At 46.7% G+C, this 16439-nt stretch overlaps 1 protein-coding gene across 1 annotated transcript in view; it reads left to right on the forward strand.

The window, feature by feature from the left end:
* The window catches only part of LOC144164324 (uncharacterized), a 66540-nt gene that overhangs the window by 10950 nt on the left and 39151 nt on the right, over positions 1–16439 (forward strand). The window contains exon 3 of the mRNA XM_077694823.1: positions 10683–10806. Coding sequence (XP_077550949.1) covers positions 10683–10806 — 124 coding nt within the window. The remainder of the gene's footprint in view (positions 1–10682; positions 10807–16439) is intronic.

Consider the following 16439-nt stretch of genomic DNA (forward strand, 5'->3'; position numbering starts at 1 on the left):
AGGCAATAGGGACATCGCCTGAATATCCTGTGGACATAACGTGGGCGTTCACGAATATCCTCTGCACATTGGATATCAGGGAAGTTACATTGAATGGACATCCACAAGATGTTTTATGGTTTGCTGGGCGGTGCCCCCGGTCTGACCCGCCTGGGGGGAATCAGCCAGTCGCCTTTTCCTGTCCTCCTCTCAGCTCTTTCTCTTTCCTATTTCCTTTCCTAACACTGTCCTGTCATCTCATTTCTTCCTTATTTCTAAGTTTTTCCAGGCGGAGAGGGTTAATCCTGTGCAAAAACGTCACCCTCGATCCCGAGCATAGGATTATAGTGGCAAGGTACGGCTAGCGTGTTAAGTCACGTTCCCTTGTTGGGCTCGGTGGTGGGCGGCCGGCCTTGCTACCGAATGTACACCATGTATTTATGGCTTCTTTTTCCATCCCAAGAAAAACTGATCGGCCCTGAAAAGGGGTCGCACCGAAGTACTTAGCATCAGAGCAGCTCCACCTGTCGAAACCTTTAACAAATACCTTGTGGTACACTCCGAAGAAGAAAATGCCTCGAGAACATTGTTGGGAAAGACTACCATGCAAAAAAACTTGCCTCAGGTGACCTGCTGGTAGAAGTACAAAGAAAAAACCAAACTGAAAACCTCCTGAAACAGGACACCCTGGCTCAACTAAAAGTGACGGTCACGCCACATCGTAGCCTAAACACAACCCAAGGTGTCATCTCTGAACGAGAACTACTTCATGAGAATGAAGACGATCTCCTCGAAGGGCTCAAAGACCAAGGCGTAACATGCAGCTGTGCAGAGGATAACTATACGTCGCGCAGGTGAGGAAATCCGAACTAAGCACATTGTTTTGACTTTCAACCATCCAACACTTCCCGAATCAGTCCATGCTGCCTTTATTTCTTGTCCAGTGCGTTCATACATACCTAATCCGCGAAGGTGTTTCAAGTGCCAGAAGTATGGCCATGGAACTCTGTCGTGCCGTGGCCGATCCATCTGTGCTCACTGCGCAAGCACTGACCACACTAGTGACAACAAGCAACAGGTGAAACACCCAAACTGCAGTGGACCACACTCTGCCTGCTCACGTGCATGTCCATCATTCAAAAAAGAAAAAGAAATAATCCAAATGAAAGTCACTGAGAACCTAACGTTCCCACAAGCACGCCTGAAGCATGCCTTGCTATGGGGCAAAAGTTACGCAGACGCAGCTCGCCGTGGGGTGGGGCGTCGTCTGGTAGATGCGGGCACCCAGTACAGCGAGGCTGACCTGGTCCCGTCGCAGCCCCCCACTCAGCAGCAGAAAGTCGCTACCGTGGCTTCTGCTGCTGCACTCCGACCTAGTGCTGGGCGAAAGGCCGCCAGCACGATTCCTGTCCAGGTCAGCGATGTTGACCTGGTCTCGTCTCCGGCACCTGTACAACAGCAGAAGACTGCTCCTGTGGCTACTGCTGTTCCAGCTGTGCCCAGTGCTGCGGCTACGGCCACTAGCACAAAGTCTGGTTCTGGCAATCTTTCAACTTCAGAAACCGCGGTTGAGGCCATGGATGTCTCTCCAAGTACGTCTGCTCCTGAGGCATCACAGGAGCGCCGCGGAGCCACAGGTCGTGGCAAACCAACCAAACCAAAGGCCAGTAAAGTCGTTGCCCCTGGAAATGACCCACAACCTAAGTGAACCTGCTCAGAAGGGCCCCGAAACCCGGCCTGCTAAAAAGAGGGGAAGAAACATGATCCAGAACATGATCCTTTTTTCTCTTCTGCTGATTTTCATGGCTGCTGAAAGTGTTATGTACTGGAATTGTAGGGGGTTGTTTAGAAATCTAGACGATATTTATGACATCCTCACCAATCATAAACCACAAATACTGTGTCTCCAAGAAACACACCTGCGCCCATCATTAACAAACTTCCTAACACAGTACATTGTTTACCGTAAGGATAGACAAAATTGCATCCAGCCGTCTGGTGGTGTGGCAGTAGTAGTCCAAAAATCTGTGGCTTGTCAGTACCTCCAGCTACAGACGTCACTCGAAGCTGTAGCTGTCAGAGCCATAGTTTTTGGCAAACTAGTGACAGTTTGCTCTCTCTACATTTCACCCGACTATCGCCTTTCCAATGTCGAATTTGAAAACCTAATCAATGAACTACCTGAACCTTACATCATAGCCGGTGATTTTAATGCTCACAACCCCATCTGGGGATCTGTGCGAGCCGATGCTCGAGGGCGACTCATTGAAATGTTTGTCACGACATCCGGATGTTGCATAAGAAATGCCCCACATATTACAACTCCACACACCACACATACTCAGCAATAGACCTTGCAATTGGCTCTGCAATCTTATTGCCTATGCTTGAATGGAGTGTATTTAACAACCGATATGGCAGTGATCATTTTCCTGCAAAACCAACGGCTGTAAACAATGACTCTCAAGGCACAGAACCACTTCGAACATTTAAATTACAAGCAGCTGACTGGAAAACATACAAAGAACTTTCCAGGCTACCCCCTACAACAATATGCCATTTAGATGTTGAAGCAGCAAGTTCACTGATTACAGCCCACATTCTTGACTCTGCTCAGAAAAGCATTCCAGAGACTACTTTTAAAACTCTCCCAAAACCCAGACCATGGTGAAATGAGGACTGCGCGCGTGCACGGTCTGAACAGAACAAGGCGTGGGCACTTTTATGCCGCTATCCCACGGCCGACAACCTTCTCAAGTTTAAGCTGGCAAAAGCTAAAGGGAAGCGTACGCGACGTATGGCAAAAAACAAAAGTTGGACCAGGTTTATATCATCTATAAATTCTTATACAGATTCTAGGAAAGTCTGGACTAGAATAAAGAAGCTAAAATGATACAAGAGTCATCCTATTCCCCTAGTAAGTAGTGTGGGTAACTCTGTAAAAGATCAAGCAGATGCTCTTGGGAAACACTTTGAACATGTATTCAGTTCTTCACATTATACACAAACATTTTTACAGCATTAGAAGGCAGCAGAGCGTCAGCCTCTTCGTGTGAACCTACACTCGAATGAGGGATATAATGCTCCATTTACCATGCTTGAATTGATGAGTGCACTCTCGACATGTGGTAAGTCAGCCCCTGGAGCTGACCGAATCAGCTATGACATGATCAGACACCTACACAGTGAAACCCTGCTTGCAATACTCTCTCTCTTTAACAAAATATGGCAAACAGGTCGCTTTCCAAGAACATGGAAAGAGGCTATTGTTGTACCGCTTCTAAAAGAAGAAAAAGAATCCTGTCTTGCTGCGAGTTACAGACCCATCGCCTTGACGAGTTGTTTATGTAAGCTGCTCGAAAAAATGATAAATCGGCGACTATTGTACTTTCTCGAGTTTAATGACCGGTCTGTTAGACAAAAATCAGACAGGCTTCAGGTCTGGAAGGTCAACGACAGATAGCCTGGTTGCATTTGAATCATATGTGAAAGACGCCTTCATCCATAAGCAACACTGCCTCTCTGTGTTCTTTGACATGGAGAAGGCGTATGATAGAACATGGCGATACGGTATATTGCTAGATTTGCAGTCATTTGGCCTTACTGGTAATATGCTCAACGTTATTAAGGGCTATCTCTCTGATCGCACATTTCGTGTTCGTGTGGGTAACGTGCTGTCTAGAACCTTTGTTCAAAAAAATGGTGTACCCCAGGGGGGAGTGCTGAGCTGCGCACTTTTTCTTGTGAAAATGAGTTCACTAAAAAATGTTCTCCCACGAACTGTCTCATACTCCACTTATGTTGATGACATTCAAGTTAGTTTTAAGTCCTGTAATTTATCGATATGTGAACGCCAAATCCAATTAAGTGTCAACAGACTGGTTACACGGGCTGACAAGAACGGGTTTATGTTTAATGCTGATAAAAGTGCTCTTGTGGTATTTTCCAGGCGGCGTGGTGTCCATCCCCCTCCTTGTATTACATTACAAGGTCAGCCCATACCAGCAAGAAATGAACACAAGTTTCTGGGTATTTTACTTGACCACAAACTCACATTTATACCGCATATTAAATTACTAAAAACGAAATGCCTGAAAACGATGAACATTTTAAAGGTACTATCGCATCAGTCATGGGGAACGGACACAAAGTGTCTGCTTTCACTTCTAAATAGCCTATAAGGTCAAGAATTGACTATGGATGCATTGTATACCAATGTAACCACAGCAGCACTGAAAATGTTGGACCCAGTATACAACTTGGGGCTTCGCTTGGCAACAGGTGCATATCGAACAAGCCCCATTCTATCCCTTCACGTTGAATCTAATCAGTGGTGCTTGGAGTACCAGCGCACTTACACAGCTCTGATGTATGCTGCAAAGATTACTTCTATGAAGGAACACCCTTTGAGCGAAATTATGAAAAATAACACTAATAATAAACTTTTGAAAATCGACCATCCATAGCACCACCCTTCCCTTTGGCAGTGTCACGCCTCTCAAAGGACCTACAAGTTCCTCTTGCTGAAGTTTACTGCACCTCCATTAATGAGTTGGTTGCTCCGTGGGACATTTGCCCAATTCAGTGTGACATGTCTTTCAGAGAACTGCAAAAGAAAAATGTGCCAAACTTTGTTATTACTCAGCACTTTCTGTCACTCAGGGACAAATACAAGGCAGCTGAATTCTACACAGATGCCTCGAAGACTTCTGCAGTGGTGTCTTGTGCTGCAATTGGCCCCATATTCACTTTGTCCAAAACAATGAACAGGAACCCTAGTATATTTACTGCAGAGGCATATGGTATCCTGCTAGCTTTGAACAACATTCTCCAAAACAAAATTAAGAGCTCAGTTATATACACAGACTCACTGAGTGTTGTTACAAAGCTTTCATCTCTGATGGCTAGTAAAAACCCAACTTGTAATGCTGTTCTGTACTCGGCTTATAGTCTCAAGCTTGCTGTCACAGTTTCCTGGGTTCCGGGCCACTGTGGCATTGCTGGAAATGAAGCCGCTGACCAAAGTGCTGCAGCTGCTGCCCTTCGTGAAAGCATAGATATTAAGCTGATTCCATACCAAGACCTCAAACCTTATGTGAGGAGGAAGCTGCGAGAGCACTGGCAACAACAGTGGGATAAAGAAATAAGCAACAAATTACATGTCATTAAACCTAAAATTGAAAAACCTCCTTCTGAGAAACATGCTAGATCAATAGAAGTGGCCTTATGCAGACTTAGAATCGGCCACACACACATCACACATTCATACCTGTTGACTGCCACGGTGTCATCGATGTGGAGGGCAGCTATCTGTCCTTCATGTGCTTATTGAATGCAAGATGTGCAACATTGAAAGGAAACGTCACTTTAATAAAGTTTACACATATAATATCCCCTTGCACCCTTCATTATTTCTTGCAGACCATCCCATGTTCTCTTACAAAAAAGTTTTTAGCTACCTTGCATACGTAGATTTTCTAAAACATATATCTTACTGCCCATAACCTCACCTGTGCTCATGACGTGTTGCAAAACAGTGGCGGGACCTGAGGCTTTACACCTTAGGTGCCTGCATTCACTGTGTTTTAATGTCGCCCTATATAGGCACCCCTTCTCTTAGTATACTCATTATGTTTTAACATGGCCCTATACACCATTTTTCTTAGAAAATTTTTTATCTAGTGCCTTTATTACAAATCTTTCTCATCTCATTCACGATCGTTATGGCGCTCTTTGCCTTTGTTGGCCTTGTGCCATTAAACCTGAAATCATCATCATCAACTTTCACGTTGAGTGGAACGGCTTTAATTTTTGGTGTCCTCAGTGCAGTTTGTAGGATGACCCATAAAAGTTTCTGAAGGATCACTTTCGAGGGGCTGGAGTTGCTACTTTTCGAATCGGTTTTGTTGCAATTTGTGAAAGCTGAATTCACACTGTTTACAAGTTTGGAGGGCAGAAGCCCGACTGATTGATTCCTTCAAGACGATGTGATAAGACTGCAAGCTGGACTTTTTTTTCCCACTGCCTTGTTCATTCGGGATATGAAAGGTGGTCGCTTTTCAGCTCAACATCCAGGTAAAGAAAATTACAGCCCGGCGGCTCGCTGTCTCCAGACATTCAGTATAGGAAAGGGCATTTTCTTATGGTCCAACATTCCAGTTGAAATAACTTCTGGTGCGGCAGCTCTCTAAATTCAGAAGGGTGCCTAGAGGAAGGGCTGTTGTGGTTATCACGGGAGTGCAAACAGAATGTGCAAATGGAAAATGCCTATTTTTTTTTCCTTTTCCATGGCCAGGTTTAAGTGGGGAGGGGAGCATGTGCTGCCTCATACGACACATTCCGCTCTTTCTTTCTTTTCCAGCTGTAAAATGATGTTCAAGCTGCTTCGTTCGATCAGCAGGCCCTCGAAGAGTCCCGTTTTAATTAGGCGGTGTATGATTATTTGGCATTGAGTTCTGTGGGGGCAAACTGGGGGTCGCAAATATTTACACTATATCCGGTACTGCACTGTAAGCGGCCAACACTGCAGTAAACAAAAGCTATCCATAGCCAGCCATTGATAGACTGTTGTGTATTGATAAGTTGGCTCTCACAAAACTATCTATTGTTCTATCTGTATTAGCTGCCGTAACGCTGTCTGCATGTGACGAGTAGTGGTCAACCGTGCCAAAGTCATAAACAGTAAGAAATGGGAATTTCCTGCCGTGTTTATTCGATTCAAGGCCGACCCCTGAAATTTATAAGGTCAGCAAATAAAAAACTCGCCTTCGATGTAAGCCGAATGAAAAAAAGGTATAGGACTGGGACTCGAACAGTCGCTTTATTACACTAATCTCTTCCCACAGTGCACTGTCCTCACTTCCATCCAGTGCGTCCAAGATGCTGCACTTATGGACGGCCTTGCACAATTAGCTCTGCCAGAATTTTGTCCCTAGGTGCGGCGACCCAGTTCGCCACTTGGCTAAGTGAAGCGTGCTTGATGTGCTTGGTCGGTGTGAATTGATGGTCTTGCAGCGTCAGCCAGTCGTCGTGTTTCCGCCGCCTGTCCTTGCATGGCTTGTTGATGGCAACGTCGAGCGGCTGTAGCTGGGCCGTCATACCGCCGGGTATTACTGCAGTGACTTTGCCACCTTCCAGAAGCACGGACCTAACGGCATCTGTGAAGTGGCCGCGGTAGTAGCCGAGAACCAGGACTGACTCATAAACAGCAGAGCCGCGGCGCAGTGTTTCCAAATGGTCTTATTCAGTCTTCAACGAGGTGCAGCTTCTGCCCATCAGTTGTGCAACACATTACGATGGTGCGCCTCTTGTCGTAGCCTGCAGTTGTGACTTTCACTTGTTTCCCGCCGTTCTCATTCACTGTGTAGGCCACAGGCATGTCAAAATACACCATGATCTGATTGGCATTACCAATCTGGCCCAGTCTGTACTCCTTTTCCATCCGCTTCTTGATTACAAAGTGCTGGAATGCCACTGTCTTCAGACGTCCGCCGTCCCAGGCTGAACCCAAACTGCTTCATAAAACGAGTGACCCATCCTCCACTGGCCTTGAATGTTGGCAATCTCCCTTGTTAACAATGCGGTTGCTACAATTGTTAGCAGTCTGTATTATATCCATCGTCACCTTCTCTTCACTTCCAGGTAAAGTCGACGGCATCCTTCTCCACCTTGTGGGGTCGACTTTTTTCGGGTTTTGTGAAGGCCTTTTGCATGGCAGTGCAGATGAAAAGATCGTTCTGTGTCTTCCACCATTGGCGCATGTTCTTCTCACCGGTGCCTGTGTCCCACAGTGCTAGAAAATTTAAACTTCCCTCTGCCTCCGAAACTACCGTCCCCTTCAAAGCTGCGGTGTAGTGGCACTGCTTGGCAGGCACCATTGTGTTGCGAACACAGACTCTTCTCGAGGGCACGCGGCGACGTAAGCAAGCAAGCACTGAACGATGACAGCTGTGCCTACAACGTTCAAACTAGCAAAATGTAGCCTGCAAACCTGTAAGCTGCAAGCCTGTGGCCACGAGATGGCGTTGTATTTCTAGAAGTGACAGGAAAGCCGTGCCTTCAAATGTAAGCCGACCCCTGACTTTTGTACACAACTTTCTAAAAAAGAGTTCTGGCCTAGAATAAATATAAATATGGTACTTGAACCTGTATGAAATGCTTTTGGGTGTCTCCATCATAGTGTCGGACTGAAGGTCTTCAAAGGTACCATGACGCAAACAAAAGAAGCAAGAGCCCACTGTCAAATGCTTATCACATAGAAATTGTCATTGGAAGGAGAAACACCCACGCAGTCCAGCAGCAATCATGAGTACTGCTGGAAAACAGTGTGCACATAATGCTACCAAATGGTTGATAGTGGACTCGTAGAAGTTCATGGTAGGCAAAATGATGTTCCTCTTCAGAAATTGTCAGGCGGTTTCAATGAACATAGTTGACCAGGAAAACAAAATAGTATGGGCATTAATTATACTGCAAACCACTCTTCTCACCACAACTGGCTGGGAGGAAGCCTGTAACTATTAATTGTCTTTGAATGCAAGGATTTGTGCCTCGAAAAAGGTAACGTCAGCTGAGGTGACCAGCTGGTCAACCCCTTGCACTTCAGAACTTTCACCCACTTTCCGGCCGTTCCGGTCCGCAGCTATTTTCTCAGTTTCTGGTGCTGCGAAGAAAAAGACAAGCTGTGCGAGCAAAACTCGCAGGATATTTTTCTGCTTGCAACTCCCTTACCGATATTTGAGCAGCATGTGAAACCGCTGGAAGCATTCGCCTGTGTGCACGCCAGGGTTGTTACTGCAGGTTTTCTAGAAAAGTACGGTTTCCGTCCTGCCTCCTTTCGTTTGTTTATCACTACAAACAGCACAGCCCTTGCTGCTTCATCCTGGGAGCTTGTAGATGAAAAGGATCGTCCGATTTAGCCTTTTCTCACACTCCATATGGGCACGCCTGATCGCCTGTGTAGCATTGGCATGTTAAACCTCATAATCAGTCATTCATAACCTCCAAAAGATTCCTTGTATCCCTGTAAAGTGCTATGTATCCAGCCCTTTGAATTTGGCTTCACTATCATACGCACATGTCTTGACGAGAAAGCATTTGTAGGGGCAGTATAGGAGGTCTTGTACCCAAATATGAAGGCCAGAGCGTTTTGTATGTGGTGATTGTGTTACACGTAACTTGTAACTGATGGACACATCTGTTTCCCTGAGTCTGCAAATAAATGTGCATGCATTTAATAACTGAAGTGTTTTTTGGGCTAAATACGTTGGAATAAAAGAAAACATTTATTTTTCTGGTCCCACGTTTGTTAATAAGAATAAACAGGACAGAATATTTTATCTGTTGGTCCTTTTAGTGTTGTGCTCCAATAGTTTGTGAACTATGGACTAAGCTTCGCAGCTTCCCAGGCTGCGAAGCTTAGTCCAGTGACTGTCTGAAGTAAGGTGGTTCGCAGGCACCAGCGGCATGCGTGTAAAACGTTTGTGTGAGCTCGCACAACCCATTTCCAAAACTTGGCTACTTTCCTTGTATGCCTCGGTGTTGTTCCGGCATTGGACGTTTTCTTTTTTCCGCTGCTTGCACCGAGTAACTGAGGGGCTGTAGCCAACAGTAAAATCGACGGCACTGCATCGTATGCGAGCGTGCACCTTTTCGACATTCTGTAGTACTTCCCTTCCAAGCTCCGAAAAGTGCCCTTGCGTACAAGCGCACTCCCAGAGAAATGGTGACTGCAAGTAGCATCATTTTTTGCTGGGGATGGCTACAGAGCACGCATTCATTCGTTTACGATCGCAGGGAGCGCTGGCACGTTTTCTTGTCAGCTGTTGCAGTACGTTCTCAATAAGGCATTTGCACCATATTTTTTCGTTGCGCAAGCATGAAATCTCACGCGTGAGTTCTCAACACCTACCGTGCCACAAATTCCCTTCGGTTTAATGTTTTATACATTCTTTTCATTGTTACTGACTTAAAACACATGCCCAAAACACAGTGCTCCCACTCCTGCACCAAATGCGCCAATTTGCGCAAAATGAGGTATCCTGCGCCATCATGATAAAAAAAAAACCACGATTTTGCAAGTGCGCCAAACATGCGGCAAAATTTGTGTTGCGCAAATTGCGTGCAGCCTGTTGCAAGAACTACTTCACAGGGGTCTCTAGACATATGTAACTAATTCAGCTTGATAACTTGAACTCCCTAGCACCCGTCCTTGCGTTTGCCGCCAATACAGTGTTTTCATCTAGCAAGTCATTGCAGTGCTGGTGCACCGCAGTTAAAAACTTTCCTTCTTGCCGTAGTTTTCAATGGTACCTGCTATAAACAATAGAGAGTTTTAGGGGGTGTTCATTGCCGGCAGAACCGGCCAAACTGCGGCAAGCACACATCGAGCAGTTACGGAAGCTGCCGAGAAGACCCGACAAGGAGCCGGAAAGATCCAAACACCTCCGAGTGGCTGGTCGGGCAGCTTCTTTTCTCTACCGCTGGAGGGTGCTGCAGTCAACGGTCTCAGAGGCGTCAGTATGGCGACTTCATTAAAACGACGAGTACACGTTTGTTTTTCTCGTTGTCCCTTCACCTAATAGTATATCTTACACCGTAGTCATGCCTTTTGTACAGCACCGTACAGCTCTTGTTTGATCACTTGCAGGCTGCCTCTTCATCTTTCTCTGTGCTGACTGCCCTGTTCTCCGTCCCATACGCAGGCCGTGAGCCTTACATCCCTGACGCTGCCTCCGTGGCCGTGAGCCTAGCCAGCAGCTCCTCTGGCTTCTCAAGCGCTGCGTCCACGTCCACAGAGAGCAAGCCCTCGACTCTGACGCAGACCCAGTGGGTGCTGTTTTGCAACTGTTGCACTTGCTTTGGGAGAAAGGTGGGGAAATAACTGAGGCAGGATCCGCAAATCATGACCTGTCTGCCACCATTTTATGGAGCACGCACAAAGTGACGGTGATGATGATAATACGAGCACACCCCGCAGGGGGCACCTTGTGTACTCAAGGTGTTTTGGTGAGTAGCGCCACCACGGTCCCGAGCTCTGCAGGGGTGCCTACTGTCGTAGGCACTTGGTGTCTTGCAACACCACGGACCCGAGCACATGTGGGTTGGACCCACCCACGTCCCGGCTGTGCGTGGCTTTGCCGTGTCCGGGGAAAAGGGCATGCTGGTGGTTGAGCCAAAGCCAGGGTTGTTTTGGACCTTCATGGCCCCCTGGCAGAGGCAACACACCACTTCGGCCCCCACTTCCCATAGACGGTGCCCCCAGTCTGACCCGACCTGGGGGGAATCAGCCAGTCGCCTTTTCCTGTCCTGTTCTTCATTGTTTTGCTTTCCTATCGTCTTTCCTAACCCTGTCCTGTCATCTTCTCTCTTCCTTTATTCTCCGTTTTTTTCTCCAGGCGGCAAGGGTTAACCCTGTGCGAAGGCTTCACCCTAGATCCCGAGCATAGGGTTATAGTGGCGAGGTACAGTTAACGTGCGCTTCAAAGCCGCGTTTCCTTGTTGGGCTCGGTGGTGGGCGACTGGCCTTGCCACTGAATTGATTCCATTTTCTATGGCTATCTTCTCAGCTCCCGCAAAACACCCTGATCGACCTCCTAAAAGGGGTCGCACCGAAGCACTCCGCACCCAACCACCTCAGGCAGCCTTCAGCAAATACCTTGTTGTACACTCGACCGACGAAAATCCTATCACCGACCTGTCAGTCTTCTTGATTGCCAAGTGTATTGAAAACATTGTTGGAAAAGACCCTCTGGAGACCTTCTTGTTGAAGTTATGCGAAAAAACCAAAGTGAGAACCTCCTGAAGCAAGAAAAAATTGCCAACTTGACTGTCACAGTTACGCCACACCGCAAGCTAAACACTGTCCAAGGTGTTATCTCTGACAAAGAACTCCTCCATGAGACAGATGATGATCTCCTTGAGGGACTGCATGACCAAGGTGTTGTTGGCGTCCGTAGAATTATTATGAGAAGAGATGGAGCAGAGATCAAGACCCGACACATCATCCTAACATTTGCTAGCTCTACCCTGCCAGAGACAGTGAAGGCAGCTTTCCTTAGCTGTCGTGTACGCGCCTACATTCCAAACCCGAGGCGATGGTTTAAATGTCAACACTACGGGCATGGAACTCTAGCTTGCCGTGGCAAGCTCACCTGTGCGAAATGTGGTGAGAATGATCACTCTTCTGATGACTGCAAAAACACAATCATGAAATGTCCGAACTGCAGTGGTTCACATGCTGCATACTCACGATCTTGCCCATCTTTCAAGAAAGAAAAAGAGATCATTCAGATTAAAGTAACCGAAAATATCAGTTTCCCTGAAGCACGCCAAAAGTCGCCGCCCGCCGGGGGTTGGGGCGACGTTTGGTTAGTACTGCGACACAATGCAGCTTAGCTGATGTGTCGCTGTCGTTAACCCCCTCCGAGCAACCACCAGCTCCTGCCTCTACAGCAGAGGCCCTGGTGGTTCCTCCTCCTGCTGGGCTGCCGTCCACAGCCGAGCACCCCGCCACTACGTCTGCGGAGCCCGTGGAGAATGTGGTGACGGGCGCTGTTGGGACTGGTCCGGCCTCTTCCAGTCCAGCTCCATTGGCCCGCACCACACCCGAGGGCATTGAGAGCATGAACTCAGGTGGCCCCACACGTACTCCTTCCCTTCCCGCACCGCAGGTTCCAACCAAGAAGCCTGCGGCCACCTCAGGAACCAATCCGCGAGGTGGATGTCGGATGGACACCATGTCGGTGCCGCCTAATTTGTCAGACGAGGACATGGACACCTCGGCATCTCAACCTGCCCAGCAGGCACAAAATCAGCGCCGCAGCACTTTTGGCCGTGGGAAAAAACCGCCTCATCGTACAACAGGCCCTAAACAAGACTCACTGACATGAACCAAAATAGGCAACTTCTGAACTACATCTTTATTATCTTTAATCCATAATAGCTGTTGAAAACATAGTTCAATGGAACTGTAGGGGTCTCATAAAAAACTTGGATGATGTATGTGAACTCCTTTATAAACATCAATCCAGTATTGTTTGCCTCCAAGAGACACACCTGAATCCCAAGCAAAGTAACTTTCTTAAACAATACACTGTCTTCAGGAAAGATAGAGAGGCCTTTGCTCATTCATCTGGTGGGGTTGCCATTGTGACGCGAAAATCCATTCCATCCCAGTCCATTAGACTACTCACCAGCCTTGAGGCAGTTGCTGTCCGCGTGATCATTTTTGGTCGGCTGATTAGAATATGTTCCTTATACATTCCCCCGGATCATCAATTGTCTACCTCAGAATTTGAGTCGTTAATAAATGAGCTTCCTGAACCATTTATCTTAGTTGGAGACCTAAATGCACACAACAAACTCTGGGGTTCTGGGTGAACTGACGCTCGCGGCCGCTTGATTGAACATTTCCTAGTATCATCTGGTGCATGTTTGTTCAACAAAAAACAGCCCACATATTATAACATTACACACAACACGTACTCACACATAGACTTGGCAATCGGTTCTGCTGTTCTTTTTTCACTCGTCGAGTGGCAGGTGGAGAAAAACCCGCTTGGAAGTGACCATTTCCCAGTATTCCTGAGATGCCTAGACAGAGACCCTTACACTCCCACCTCAACTAAAAGGTTTAAAGAAACCGCTGCAGACTGGGAGAAATTTAAGCAGAAATCTCAACTCACATACAGTTCCATAGAACACTTGGGTATTGATGAAGCTTGTAGCCTTGTCACGGCACATATCCTTGACGCTGCAGAGAACTTCATTCCCCAGACTTCTGGTAACACAAGTAACCTAAGGCGGCCCTGGTGGAATGAAGAGTGTCGACAAGCACGCCAGGCACAGAACAAGGCGTGGGGCATTCTTCGCAGGTACCCCACTGCGGACAACCTTGTAGCGTTCAAGCGCACCAAAGCCATGGGAAGGCGCATTTGCCGACAGGCCAAAAACAATAGCTGGAGGTCCTTCTTAACTTCAATAAATCCTTTCACCGATACAAGAAAGGTTTGGAACAGGATAGGAAAACTAAATGGACAAAGCACACATGGCTTACCCCTTGTTGACACCACTGGTGGCACCCTAGAGGACCAGGCAAACGCGTTGGCACAACACTTCGAACACGTCTCAAGCTCTTCACATTACACAAGCACATTTATACACTACAAAAAGTCAGCTGAGCGGAAGTCCATACGTGACCACAAGCAATCAAACGACTCCTATAATTCTCCATTCTCCCTTCACGAGCTCATGACTGCGTTGGCTGGTTGTAAGCCTTCGGCGTCAGGTGCAGATAACATTACGTACGGCATGATCAAACACCTTCATACAGACACAATCAATACTCTCCTGTTTTTATTTAACAAAATATGGCGTGCTGGGCACTTTCCTAAGGCATGGAAACAGGCTAGTGTTGTGCCACTGCTGAAAGAGAGAAAGGATGCATCCTGTGTTCAAGTTATCATCCAATTGCCCTGACCAGCTGCTTGTGCAAGCTGTTCGAAAAAATGATCAACAGAAGGTTACTATACTTCCTGTAATACAATGGTATTCTGGACAGCTGCCAGGCAGGTTTTCGGTCGGGCAGATCAACAACAGACCAACTTGTCGCTTTTGAATCCTATGTGAAAAATGCCTTTGTTAACAAACAGTTTTGTATGTCCATATTTTTTTATCTAGAAAAAGCATATGACACTGCCTGGCGCTACGGCATCCTGCGAGACATGAAATCTTTAGGAATTTGTGGGAACATGCTTAATTCCCTTGAAAGTTATTTGTCTGAACGAACATTCAGAGTGAGGGTCGGGGCTGCAGTATCCGCGCTGTATATGCAAGAAAATGGCGTTCCTCAGGGTGGAGTACTTACCATAGTTGCACACTTTTTATAGCTAAGATGAACACACTTGGAAAAGCTCTGCCCCGTACCATTTTTTACTCCATTTACGTGGATGATGTTCATATCAGTTTCCGGTCCTGTAACCTGTCTATCTGTGAACGGCAGTTACAACTTGCCACAAACAGGCTTGTAAAATGGGCCGACGAAAATGGCTTTAAGCTAAATCCTCAAAAGAGCACGTGTGTCTTATTTTCCAAGAGGTGTGGTATTCACCCTGAGCCCACCGTCCAGCTCAGTGGAGTGGCTGTGCCTGTGAAGAAGGAACACAAGTTTTTAGGGATTGTGCTAGATGAAAGCTGTCATTTATTCCACATATAAATAAGCTACTCAAAATAAAATGTATAAATGCAATGAATATCCTAAGAGTCCTATCCCACCACTCCCACGGCGCAGATAAGATGTGCCTGCTGCGTCTCTACAACAGTTTAGTGAAGTCGCGGTTGGATTATGGGAGCGTAGTATACGGGTCAGCTTCGAAAACCGCTTTAAAAATGCTTGACCCTGTTCTGCACCTTGGGCTTCGCCTTTCGCCAGGAGCCTTCCGAACGAGTCCTGCACAAAGCCTATATGTGGAATGTGACCAGTGGTGCCTGGAAGACCAGCACTTATACACAGATCTATTGTATGCCATAAAGGCAACATCCATAAAAAATCGCCCTTCTTCGTTTATTGTCAATGACACCTCTGCCATGCACTCGTTTCTCAGTCGGCCCTCTATATCTATGCCTTTTTCGTTGAGAGTGAAAGTGCACGCTGAAGAGCTTGGGGTTTCTTTTAGCAAGACTTACAAAACTTCGATCACAGACCTCGTTGCTCCCTGGGAAATGTCCTCGATTTCTTGTGATTTATCTTTTAGAGCCATTAACAAAAGAACTGCACCAAGAGAACTCATCTTGCAGCACTTCCTACATCTACGACACAAATATCCCTACACAACGTTTTACACAGATGCCTCCAAGTCCGCCCATTCTGTGTCATGCGCTGCACAAGGCCCAAACTTTGCTATCACAAAGACAATGAACAAAAATACCAGTATTTTTACAGCTGAGGCACACGGCATTTTAACCACTGTGGAACACATTACAGAAACCAGAATACACAATTCCATTATTTTTACAGACTCCCTGAGTGTAGTATTAGCTCTCCATTCAGGGAAACCGACGAGAAACATTATTTTAAACCGTCTTATCAAATCCATAATGTCTGCTTACACTCTAAAATTGACTGTAGTAGTGTGCTGGGTACCTGGGCACAGCGGAATTTCGGGCAATGAAATTGCTGACCAGAATGCTGCTGTGGCGGCTCTCCGCAGTGTTGTAGATATCCCACATGTGCCCTACCTAGACCAGAAACCACTAGTTCGGAGTATGCTTCGGAGGCGCTGGCAGGTACAGTGGAACACACAAATCGAAAACAAACTGCACATTATAAAACCACACATAGGGAAATACAACACAGAGAAACGGAACAGGTTCACAGAAATATCAATATGCAGATTAAGAATAGGTCACACACACGCTACACACTCATATCTTTTAAACGGAACCCCACCACCATCTTGTAA

The sequence above is a fragment of the Haemaphysalis longicornis genome, unplaced genomic scaffold (assembly GCF_048455015.1).
Source record: "Haemaphysalis longicornis isolate Haplotype H1 unplaced genomic scaffold, Haemaphysalis longicornis Haplotype H1 scaffold_1, whole genome shotgun sequence".
In the NCBI taxonomy this organism is placed as follows: Eukaryota; Metazoa; Arthropoda; class Arachnida; order Ixodida; family Ixodidae; genus Haemaphysalis; species Haemaphysalis longicornis.